We start from the raw sequence: 13,438 nt of genomic DNA, 5'->3' as shown, positions 1-13,438 counted from the left end.
TCGTATGGTGCGTGGCGAAGGGTACCCTGTACCACTACTAATTTCCTTTTCTGTTCCACCCACAAATAGAGCGAGGGAAAACGACTGTCTATATGCCTCCGGATCAGCCATATTCTCTCTAACATTATCTTTGTGGTCCTTACGCGAAATATACATCAGCGGCAGTAGAATCGTTCCCCATTCAGCCTGAAATGGCGGTTCTCTAAATTTGCTCAACAGTATTCCTCGGAAATAACGTCACCTTCCCTTCAGTGATTCTAATTTCAGTCCCTGAAGCACCTCCGTATTACTTGCCTGTTTTCCGGACGTACCAGTAACGAATCTAGGAGCACTCCTCTGAAATGCTTCCATGTCTTCCTTCAATCCGATCTTGTGCGGATCCCAATCACGTCAACAGTACTCAGCAATGGGTCGTGCTGGTGTTCTACATTCGGCCTCCTTTACACATCAACTGCAGTTTCCTAAAATTCCCAATAAGCCATTCGCTTTCCCTACTACAGTCCTTATATGCTGATTCCATTTCATATCGGTCTGCAACGTCACGTCCATACATTTGACCGGCATGTCTGTGTCAGGCAGCTCACTGTGTTTGTTTCTGCAACTCATTTGCATTACTTTACATTTTTCTACATTTAGAGCCAGCTGCCGTTCATCACACAAACTAAAAATATTGCCAAAACTAGACATGATTGTCTTATTGGAATTGCTGCGATCGTTCTTTAAATAAAAATATGGCATTTCAGTCTTTGATCGCTATTCTTTCATTTTCAATGACCGGTTTCAGGCCAGTTGCCCATCTTCAGATCTGTTAGATAAAGTTAAAAATGTAATTAACGAGAGAGATATAGTTACTGACAGAACTATCTTAGTTTACAAAAAGAAATTTTGGAATGTGTTAAATGCCAACGTACCGTAATTGCAGTCACAGGGTAACCTGTCATTACAGAACTATTGGTTTGCTGTCATAACTAAAGTAATTTTTAATCTGTTAAAACCTTATATCACAGTTTGGAGAAACCTGATTGGTAATAATAAAAAGTGTCCTCTATCTATAAGAATTGTGCATATGTACTAAGATGTTATTTTTTGCACCGTAAATATTAATGGCGAATTTACTTCTTAATAATAAGACAATTTTTAAAGAAATAACATCTGAATAATCTTTTTCGAGTGGACCATGAACTGAAATAATTTACACTAATTTAAAAATTTATAAAGAAACTTAAAAATGTAGTTAAAACATATAGATATTCTTTCGAAAATGAGCCTTTATTCTTCTTTGTATTGATTGGTGGTGGAGAGGATTTCCCTACGTCAGAATGCACACAGCGCCACGCGAAGTCCTCGTCCGCCGCGCCCAATTCACCTCGCCGCCAGTACACTGAGGGCCGTTCCGCTGCAGCTGGTTGATACTGGAGCATGCTGTTGCATTCAAGAGCAAGCCCAAAACAGGTCTTTAAAAATCTCATAATAACTCCTGTGCATAAAATCACTTTGCTCATTAAGTAGTAGATCCGGGTTTTTCCTTTGATGAGCGTATATTTCAATCTCTTCGAGCAGGTTGAGATAGAGACTTTTTGGAGCTTTACGTAGCACCTCCATTTGTTCTTTTATATTGCTCACTTCATGTTTTCTATCCTTTACATGCGGTCCAAATTCTGTCCGATTGCTATGACTGCAATGTTCCCAGTACCGAATTTCAAAATCCCGCCCTATCTGTCCTACATAATAACTGTCACATTCAGCACATTTGATCTTGTATACTGCGGAATTGTTGTATTTCTTTTGTTTTGTCGTTGCTGGTTTATGTCTTAGTCTATGTGCCATTTGCCCTTCATTCTGGAATGCCACAGCGATGTTTTTTTGAAAGCATTTAGCAATTCTTTCCGACACACTCCCTTTGTGTCAGGGTGAATATTCATATGTTATTTCTTTAAAAATTGTCTTATTATTAAGAAGTATATTCGCCATTAATATGTACGGCGAAAAAATAACATCTTAGTACATATGCACAATTCTTATGGATAGAGGGCACTTTTTACTGTTGCCAATCAGGTTTCTCCAAACTGTGATATAAGGTTTTAACAGATTAAAAATTACTTTAGTTATGACAGCGAACCAATAATTCTGTAGTGACAGATTACTCTGTAACTGCAATTATGGTATGTCGGAATTTAATACATTCCATAGTTTCTTTTTGTAAACTAAGATAATCAGTGACTATATCTCTCTTGTTAATTAATTTTTAACTTTATCTAACAGATCTGAAGATGGGCAGCTAGCCTGAAACCGGTCATTGGAAATAAAAAATAGCGATCAGAGACTGAAATGCCATATTTTTATTTTATAAAAGTGTTGTGAAGTAATCTTGTATCTTGGCCCGCCTGGTTACGGCACGGCTTTCCGGACTGGGAAGGAACGCCTGGTCTCCGGCACGAATCCGCCCGACGGACTTGTGTCGAGGTCCGGTGAGCCGGCCAGTCTGTGGATAGTTTTCAGTCGGTTTTCCATGTGTCTCGGCGAACCGGGGGCCGAACCGCACAATAACCCTGAAAGAGTGGTTCGGTGTGGGGCGGCGGAGGGGTGAAGTGGGCTGCGGTAGTCGTCGTGGTCGTGGGGTTGTGGACCACTGCGGCTGCGGTGGGGACGGAGCCTCTCCGTCATTTCTAGGCCCCCAGTTAGCATACAATACAATACAGTACAATCTAGTATCTTCCTACAGTCACTGAACTTCGACACCTCCCCGTACACCACAGCATCATCAGCAAACAACCACAGACTGCTGCTTATGCTGTCCGTCAGATCATTTGTGTACACGGAGAACTACAGTGGTCCTATCGCACTTGCCTAGGGCACTCTACATCTACATCCATACTCAGCAAGCCACATGACGGTGTGTGGCGGAGGGTGAGTACCTCTATCAGTTCTCCCTTCTATTCTATTCTCGTATTGTTCGTGGAAAGAAAAATTGCTGTATGCCTCTGTGTGGGCTCTAATCTATCTGATTTTATCCTCATGGTCTCTTCGCCAGATATACGTAGGAGGGAGCAATATACTGCTAGACTCCTCGGTGAAGGTATGTTCTCGAAACTTCAACAAAAGCCCTTACCAAGCTACTGAGCGTCTCTCTTTCAGAGTCTTCCACTGGAGTTTATCTACCATCTCCGTAACGCTTTCGCGATTACTAAATGATCCTGTAACGAAGCGCGCTGCTCTCCGTTGGACCTTATCTATCTCTTCTATCAACCCTGTCTGGTACGGATCCCACACTGGTGAGCAGTATTCAAGCAGTGGGCGAACCAGTGTACTGTAACCTACTTCCTTTGTTTTCGGACTGCATTTCCTTAGGATTATTCCAATGAATCTTAGTCTGGCATCTGCTTTACCGACGATTAATTTTATATGGCCATTCCATTTTAAATCACTCCTAATGCCTACTCCTAGATACTTTATGGAATTAACTCCTTCCAGTTGCTGACCTGCTATATTGTAGCTAAATGATAAAGGATCTTTGTTTCTATGTATTTGCAGCACATTACACTTGTCTCCATTGAGATGCAGTTGCCATTCCCTGCGCCATGCGTCAATTTGTTGCAGATCCTCCTGCATTTCAGTACAATTTTCCTTTGTTAGAACCTCTCGATATATTGCAGCATCATCCGCAAAAAGTCTCAGTGAAGGTCATTTATATATATGGTGAATAGCAACGGTCCTACGACACTCCCCTGCGGCACACCTGAAATCACTCTTACTTCGGAAGACTTCTCTCCATTGAGAATGACATGCTGCGTTCTGTTATCTAGGAACTCTTCAATCCAATCACACAATTGGTCTAATAGTCCATATGTCTTACTTTGTTCATTAAACGACTGTGGGGAACTGTATTAAACTGTAGCCCGAGATGGGTTTCACACGATCGTCTTTTTCGAAACCCATGCTGATTCCTACAGAGTAGATTTTTAGTCTCCAGAAAAATCATTCTACACGAACATAATACGTGTTCCAAAATTCTACAACTGATAGACGTTAGAGATATAGGTCTATAGTCCTGCACATCTGTTCGACGCCCCTTCTCGAAAACGGGTATAACCTGTGCTCTTTTCCAATCTTTTGGAACGCTACGCTCTTCTAGAGACCTACGGTACACCGCTGCAAGAAGGGGGGCAAGTTCCTTAGCGTACTCCTGACGATGCCCTCGTCTCTGATGAACACTCTCCGACGAGGATAACGTAGTGAGTTCTATTAGTCAATACTATACGTCTTGGAGCCACTCGCATACCTGGGACGCTATTTCGTATGCTTGTACCTCCGTTAACAGTCGACAATGTGGCACCGTGTCAAATGCTTTGAGGAAATGTAGGAATGTGGAATTCGCCCGTTGCGTAAACACTATCCTTGATCTAACCTCACAAGAAAAAAGTCGCAAGTCGTCAAGTCCGGTGCCCGTGTTGACCACTCGAGCAGCGCCAGGATAGCTCTCGAAACCCTGCGTATCCAGCGCTGGAGAACGTCCCCTCTAGGTGACTATCATAGAACACTGCTGTGGAAGTGTGGAGGGCCCCGTCTTGTTGAAAGATGGATCCCTGCTATCAGCCCCAAGTTGTGACACGTGCCACAACAGCAGCATGTCGACGTAGGCGAAGTAACTCACAATCCTTTCAGTAAAGACGAAGGGTCCATAGAGTGTCTTGTCGGACACGGCGCAGAACACGTTGAACTTTCTCGTAATCCCAGAAGTGTTCGATATTTGCCTGTTGACTCAGTGTCACCCATACGCGTGTACTGTGTCTGTTGACGGTTGTCGAAAGACGAAAAGCTATTTCGTCATCGAAGATTAATTTCCTTGCGAAGTCATCATTTTCAAGGTGGTTCCGTATATGAATGTAGAATGGCAGGCAGCCCAATTTGTCGTGATGGCTTATGGTTTGACGGAGGTGCGCTAGCTCCATAGACAACATATCTCTCAGACTGTTGTTGTGGTCTTCAGTCCTGAGACTGGTTTGATGCAGCTGTCCATGCTACTCTGTGCAAGCCTGTTCATCTCCCAGTACCTACTGCAACCTACATCCTTCTGAATCTGCTTAGTGTATTCATCTCTTGGTCTCCCTCTACGATTTTTACCCTCCACGCTGCCCTCCAATACTAAATTGGTGATCCCTTGATGCCTCAGAACATGTCCTACCAACCGATCCCTTCTTCTAGTCAAGTTGTGCCACAAGCTCCTCTTCTCCCCAATTCTGTTCAATACCTCCTCATTAGTTATGTGATCTACCCATCTAATCTTCAGCATTCTTCTGTAGCACCACATTTCGAAAGCTTCTATTCTCTTCTTGTCTAAGCTATTTATTGTCCACGTTTCACTTCCATACATGGCTACACTCCATACAAATACTTTCAGAAACGACTTCCTGACACTTAAAAAAATGGTTCAAATGGCTCTGAGCACTATGGGACTCAACTGCTGAGGTCATTAGTCCCCTACAACTTAGAACTAGTTAAACCTAACTAACCTTAGGACATCACAAACATCCATGCCCGAGGCAGGATGCGAACCTGCGACCGTAGCGGTCTTGCGGTTCCAGACTGCAGCGCCTTTAACCGCCCTGACACTTAAATCTATACTCGATGTTAACAAATTTCTCTTCTTCAGAAACGCTTTCCTTGCCATTGCCAGTCTACATTTTATATCCTCTCTACTTCGACCATCATCAGTTATTTTGCCTCGAAAATAGCAAAACTCCTTTACTACTTTAAGTGTCTCATTTCCTAATCTAATTCCTGCAGCATCACCAGACTTAATTCGACTACATTCCATTATTCTCGTTTTGCTTTTGTTGATGTTCATCTTATATCCTCCTTTCAAGACACTGTCCATTCCGTTCAGCTGCTCTTCCAAGTCCTTTGCTGTCTCTGACAGAATTACAATGTCATCGGCGAACCTCAAACTTTTTAATTGTTTTCCATGGATTTTAATACCTACTCCGAACTTTTCTTTCGTTTCCTTTACTACTTGCTCAATATACAGATTGAATAGCATCGGGGAGAGACTACAACCCTGTCTCACTCCCTTCCCAACCATTGCTTCCCTTTCATACCCCTCGACTCTCATAACTGCCATCTCGTTTCTGTACAAATTGTAAATAGCCTTTCGCTCCCTGTATTTTACCCCTGCCACCTTCAGACTTTGAAAGAGAGTATACCAGTCAACATTGTCAAAAGCTTTCTCTAAGTCTACAAATGCTAGGAACGTAGGTTTGCCTTTCCTTAATCTTTCTTCTAAGATAAGTCGTAGGGGCAGTATTGCCTCACGTTTTCCAACATTTCTACGGAATCCAAACTGATCTTCCCCGAGGTCGGCTTCTACCAGTTTTTCCATTCGTCTGTAAAGAGTTCGCGTTAGTATTTTGCAGCTGTGACTTATTAAACTGATAGTTCGGTAATTTTCACATCTGTCAACACCTGCTTTCTTTGGGATTGGAATTATTATATTCTTCTTGATTCTCTCAGACTAGAGATGTCTTAAACTGACGGGTTAAAACCGATACCAGTATTTTAATTCTAGCCAGTATTTTAGTCATAATGTGAATTTTTCGGGATAGTATGTTTTTTTTTTATTTCTTACTAATAACCGAGTAAGAAACCGAAATATCAATTAGCCACAGCAATTAAACCTCTTTTTTTTTAAAAAAAAATAGTAATTTTTATTCCCATGATTTACATGGGTTTGAAATATTGCGTTGTTACAAATAATGGGCATACTTACAAGTTTTATTTTAATAACAATGCAAACTGTTAGAAACGGGCTACAAGCATATGCCATATCAATTGGTACAGCTCTGCCGATACAGTGATATCGCTGTTGCCGTCTATCGTGACGTAATAGACTCGTGTACGTGCACCGTGCAGAACCCGCCACTACCCGATCTGTACAGTAGGTTCTCGCCGTCGTCGCTGGACATTCGTTGTACCGTGGAACGGCACCAGTGATAGGCTAGAAACTACGAAGTGACGTAGCAATGAAGTACACTGCTGCATTTGCTTTAAAAGATTAAAGATTTGTATGCCATTTCTGTGAAATACACTCCTGGAAATGGAAAAAAGAACACATTGACACCGGTGTGTCAGACCCACCATACTTGCTCCGGACACTGCGAGAGGGCTGTACAAGCAATGATCACACGCACGGCGCAGCGGACACACCAGGAACCGCGGTGTTGGCCGTCGAATGGCGCTAGCTGCGCAGCATTTGTGCACCGCCGCCGTCAGTGTCAGCCAGTTTGCCGTGGCATACGGAGCTCCATCGCAGTCTAACACTGGTAGCATGCCGCGACAGCGTGGACGTGAACCGTATGTGCAGTTGACGGACTTTGAGCGAGGGCGTATAGTGGGCTTGCGGGAGGCCGGGTGGACGTACCGCCGAATTGCTCAACACGTGGGGCGTGAGGTCTCCACAGTACATCGATGTTGTCGCCAGTGGTCGGCGGAAGGTGCACGTGCCCGTCGACCTGGGACCGGACCGCAGCGACGCACGGATGCACGCCAAGACCGTAGGATCCTACGCAGTGCCGTAGGGGACCGCACCGCCACTTCCCAGCAAATTAGGGACACTGTTGCTCCTGGGGTATCGGCGAGGACCATTCGCAACCGTCTCCATGAAGCTGGTCTACGGTCCCGCACACCGTTAGGCCGTCTTCCGCTCACGCCCCAACATCGTGCAGCCCGCCTCCAGTGGTGTCGCGACAGGCGTGAATGGAGGGACGAATGGAGACGTGTCGTCTTCAGCGATGAGAGTCGCTTCTGCCTTGGTGCCAATGATGGTCGTATGCGTGTTCGGCGCCGTGCAGGTGAGCGCCACAATCAGGACTGCATACGACCGAGGCACACAGGGCCAACACCCGGCATCATGGTGTGGGGAGCGATCTCCTACACTGGCCGTACACCACTGGTGATCGTCGAGGTGACACTGAATAGTGCACGGTACATCCAAACCGTCATCGAACCCATCGTTCTACCATTCCTAGACCGGCAAGGGAACTTGCTGTTCCAACAGGACAATGCACGTCCGCATGTATCCCGTGCCACCCAACGTGCTCTAGAAGGTGTAAGTCAACTACCCGTGCCAGCAAGATCTCCGGATCTGTCCCCCATTGAGTATGTTTTGGACTGGGTGAAGCGTCGTCTCACGCGGTCTGCACATCCAGCACGAACGCTGGTCCAACTGAGGCGCCAGGTGGAAATGGCATGGCAAGCCGTTCCACAGGACTACATCCAGCATCTCTACGATCGTCTCCATGGGAGAATAGCAGCCTGCATTGCTGCGAAAGGTGGATATACACTGTACTAGTGCCGACATTGTGCATGCTCTGTTGCCTGTGTCTATGTGCCTGTGGTTCTGTCAGTGTGATCATGTGATGTATCTGACCCCAGGAATGTGTCAATAAAGTTTCCCCTTCCTGGGACAATGAATTCACGGTGTTCTTATTTCAATTTCCAGGAGTGTAATAAGGGAGGAAGGAAATTATGGTAACAATAATAAATTAAATGACAATTAAATCGACACCCTAACTGCAAACAAGCGTTGATAATACATCATTGGGGACATGTTGAAAATGTGTGTCCCACCCGGGACTTGCACTATTCTCTGTGCCCTCGGTGGCTCAGATGGATAGAGCGTCTGCCAGTTAAGCAGGATGTAAGACGTGTATATTTCTATTGTCTATTGTCAAATCACAATTTATGAAAGATGTTTATATTTTATTAATAGGATTAAGTAGGAATAATTAATATTTCCCATTTTGGAAATAATTGTGGTAGCAGGGAATGCCGGCACCAAAGTATTGTTGACAAGAGATACCGCAAATTGATATAATTTTAAAAAGGGCGGGAGAGACCGCGTATGGATACATCTTAAGAAAAGAGCGGGAAAGACCGCGCATTGATACATTTTGTAATGGTAGCAGGGATTGTCTGCACCAGAAAGCACTGTTGGCAGGAGAGACCGCACTTTAGCGTTCGTAGGAAGTCAGTAGTATGCGAGATGTGAAGCGAGTCGGTAGCAGGTCTGAAGCGAGAGGTTGAGAGGAGCGGTGTGCCTGCCAGCCACTAGCTATGATTTACAGGAGATTATAAACGGATGTACAGAGACATCAGCTAACTATTATCATAAGAGGAACTAATATTATTGAATTATTTTTTTGAGAAACTCAAGACTACTGAAGGTATGTTTGCACAATGCTAGTCGTAAGATTATTGTAAGAAGTAAGTCCCATTTGAACGTTTGTAAAATCATTTCATTACCAACAGTAAATATTTGAAGCGTTTTCAGAATATAATTAATTTTTGCCAGCAATGTTGCATTACTGATTATAATCCATCCCAAAAACCATCAACATAAAACTTTGCAAAAATTTTATTGTTGTCAAGAAAAAGTGTGACTATGAATTACGTAACTTCAGTCAAATTAATTAAAGAATAACGTCAGCTTTCCTATTAAAGAATGACGTCAGCTTTGGTAATAAATACAGCCACTTATTATGACAGCCGACCAGCAGATAATAGAGTATAGTAAACCAGAGTAAGTATATTCATGTCGCAGCTCGGTGTAGCAGTCAGATGGCGATGCAGTAACAGTAAAAAAAAAGGTAAGGAACAGTTTTGGGTTATTGCAGATAACGACTGAGGGCCACGACGACGACACATTCTATGTTTCGTCGAAATAATCAGAAAATAACTTTTAATAAGCAGCAATTAAATTTGTATGAGAAGATTGAGAAAGAGAATAAATTTCAAAGGGGAGATTTCATTTGTTATTATTAAGCAAGAGATAGAAATCCTAAGGGAAGGTTACATAGGTTATTGTAAAAGGGAAGGTTGTCATTAACAAAAGAGGTATAGAGGAGACGGGAAGGTTTCAAGGAGATCCCGGTTTCGAGTCCCGCTCGGGACACACATTTTCAACATGTCCCCAATGATGTGTATCAACGCCTGTTTGCAGCTAGGGTGTCGATTTAATTATCATTTCATTCATGAGAAACTGCACGGTCATCTATGGTATCTGCTCTTTCGGGAACAGATACTACCTTCATATATAGTTCATAATAAATTAAAAACTTAACAGTTCATTTATAATATACAGTAAAAATATAAATCCGCCGATACGCTGCCTCTGTCAACATAATATATCTTTATCTGCTTGTAACCCTTCAAAACGGAAAAGTTGCCACGAAAAATTACCTCGAGTTTCTTCAACCTGTTTTCACCCCCTAGCAGTGACTAACGTAATGCCCAAATGGTACGATTCTCGATTACAACATGATTTTCGAGCAGAGTTTCTAAAAGATAGAATCTACAGGAGAATACTGGTGATTTTTTGCATTGCATTCCACTTATCATTTTTCGAGAAAAGCAGCGAATGGTCGACGGACTAAGTTTCCTTTTATCCGCCTAATTAATGCAATATTTTGATTTTATGTATCTTGGAACTGAGACAGCCAAAAGGTTTCAATTTTTTAAATCGATTTCCACATTTATTACAGGAAATAGGAGTAACAAACCGAAAATCGGTTATTTCAGAAGTCAGTTTATTCTGAGCGGTTTTAACAATCAGGTTAAACTGGCGTGGAGAAAAAACCGATACGTGGTGCGGTATCAACGAAGACGCACGGGCGGATTACGACGATAGAGGAGAGAGCCATGTGGTTAGATGTAGAACACCATAGGCGACACCATTTTAGAGTTTTTTATATTTCGACGACTATGTGGAGATGCACCTTGGAAGACACGGCTGCAAAAAGGGAAGTAGCCACGATGTTTTAATTTTATTGTCAATTTTATTGTGCCTAGTGCATGTTCAATTTTAGCGAGTTTTAACAGGTTCTTTATTGGGGCAATTTTTTGTCATGTTATTAATGTTAGACAGTTATTTCATCTCGAAGCTCCTTACTTTTTATTATTCTGATGATGGAAGCTTGACTTCCGAAACGCATCAATCTTAGTGTTTTACACTATAAACAAGTGGTTGAGCCGATATATTTTTTAACATTGACATTCACAACCACGACCTCTGATCCAGTATGGATAAAATCGAAAACCGGTTGTCTCAACGTTAGCCGCCACAGTTACCTCACACTGTCCACTGTCTGTACGGATACACGCAGTTGGCCCGAATGATTCGCATCGCAGTAACAACCATCCTATTCGAATTTCTAGTACTACTTCACTATGCTGTTGCAGCATCGTGGCGTCCTGAGGAATTTGCCACGGAATGCTCTTTGCACACCCTCTACCGATTGATAACGGGCGAGTCCTAGCACACACAATGCTTTCTCCGCCTGCTTTTCTGCCGTTTTCAGCAACTACTGTCTCTGGCACCCGTGTTGGCTGTTTTCCAAACTAACCTGCCAGCAACGCGTTAAAAAGAAAGAACCACTGTAAGAGTTTATCCTTCACATACTGTATCGTTTGCTTTGTTGTGATTAGCCATTTTCCACTCCATTTTCTTAAAAGGTTTCACGGACTTTATTATAGCCCTGTACAAAAAACATTTATCTTACCTTCTTTTGTGTATCCGAAGAAAAGGTTCCCATGACTAGACACTGCAACAAAGAACAGAATAAATATAAAAATTGTGTCCTCGTATTTTTCATGCAGGTGATTTACGTTTATTAAGGGGACCACACTGTGGTTCAGGTTGAAAAAAATCGATTTTAGGTTTTCACATATTTCGATAGATTAAGGTCTTATTTAAGTATCCTGAAAAGGATTTTGTTGAAAATTTTTTTTTCAAGCATTTAAAGAGCATTTTCCTACCATTTGTGTTTATGTGCCACACCCACTTTTCTGTCACCCACTTTCCTGCATATATTTTAGATCCTTATATCCCCAACGTTGCACGTTAGGGATTTTTTTTTACTCCCGAGTATGTTGGCTATCCTTGGAATGCAACGGTCGGTATTCTTTTGTTTCTGCTGTTTTTAAACAACGCTCTTTCAAACATGCAGTTAGTTTTGTTCAAGTGTGATTGCGAGTAGTTGTTATACTTACGTTTGCAGTGCTTGTTTACGTGTGTTTTGTTGTGTTTATTGAAGATGACGAAACGTAAAGGCATTTTCAAGATACGACACTCTAGAGGAAAGAAGTTTAGAAAGCTTTCTGTAAAAGAGGTTATGTTGCCTGACAACGATGTTTCCAACTGTAATTCTTCGACAAGTGCATCATCAGAGAAGCTCTCACCATTTCAAGAGAGTTACAACGAATTTACTGTAAGTGACAAGGGGTGCAGTAACATTATTATACATTTGAGAATATTATCAAGTGTAATTTCTAAATTTGTACAATGTAGACAGTGTGGTGGTGAGTCACAGAGTGTGTAAATTTGTGAGAGTGCCAGTGGGAGAAAAGGCCTACCAATTGGTTTGGATTTAATTTGCACTAAATGTTCAGCTGTGATTTCATTTATGAGTTCTTCAAAACCAGATGCAAGTGGCCCTAATGAAATCAATTCTAGATTAATTTATGCCTTACGATCCATTGGCAAGGACAGGGCTGCAGCGAGAACATTTTTTTCAGTGATGAACTTACATCAACCACCAAATAAATTTGAAAAACTGACTGCAATGTTAGAAAAAGCTGTATGTGAGGTCAGTGAGGAAAGCATGAAACTGGGTGCTAGGGAAGCAGTGGAAGAAAATTATGGATGTTCGGATATTGCAGTTGCACTTGATGGAAGTTGGCAGAAAAGAGGACATACTTCTCTGAATGGAGTAGTGATTGCCACGAGTGTAGACACCGGTAAAGTGTTAGATGTGGAGATAATGTCTAAATATTGCAAATGTTGTAAAGTCAATGAACATAAAGAACACAACTGTGTGGCTAATTTTAGAGGAACAAGTGGTAGTATGGAAATTCATGGAGCACAACAAATATTTCATCACTCCGTAGAAACAAGAGGCGTACGGTACAACAAATATTTGGGTGATGGTGACAGTAAGGCATACAACAATGTGGTGAAGTCTAAGCCATATGTTCAAAAATGTTTGGGAACAATGATGAGAAAACTAACTGTTGATATGAGAGGAAAAAAATTAGAAGATGGAAAATTGTTGACCGTACAGTGTCAGTTAACTAAAACTGAAATAGAAAACTTGCAGGTATACTATGGGCAGGCAATTAGGAGAAATAAAGAAAATCTGGAGGCAATGAAGAGAGAAGTTTGGGCCATATTCTTCAATAAGTCCTCTACTGATGATAAGCCATGTCATGGATTGTGTCCATCAGGAGAAAATTCGTGGTGCAAACACAATAGGTCTCAGGCAGCTGGAGAATCTTATTCTCACCAGCATTCTCTTCCTGCTTCTGTTATTAAAGCAATTAAACCTATTTTCAGAGATTTGGCTCATCCTGGCCTTCTAAGGAAATGTCTGAATGGGCAGACACAGAA

General features: G+C 42.3%; 1 protein-coding gene across 1 annotated transcript in view; it reads right to left on the bottom strand.

Annotated features, from left to right (window-relative positions):
- The window catches only part of LOC126428355 (carbonic anhydrase 6-like), a 313,905-nt gene that overhangs the window by 45,027 nt on the left and 255,440 nt on the right, over positions 1-13,438 (bottom strand). The window contains exon 7 of the mRNA XM_050090286.1: positions 11,553-11,594. Within this exon, the coding sequence (XP_049946243.1) occupies positions 11,553-11,594 (42 nt within the window). The remainder of the gene's footprint in view (positions 1-11,552; positions 11,595-13,438) is intronic.

This window comes from Schistocerca serialis, chromosome 12, assembly GCF_023864345.2.
Source record: "Schistocerca serialis cubense isolate TAMUIC-IGC-003099 chromosome 12, iqSchSeri2.2, whole genome shotgun sequence".
In the NCBI taxonomy this organism is placed as follows: Eukaryota; Metazoa; Arthropoda; class Insecta; order Orthoptera; family Acrididae; genus Schistocerca; species Schistocerca serialis.
The sequence above is the reverse complement of the archived record's forward strand: the minus strand, read 5'-3'. Positions and strand labels throughout refer to the sequence as shown.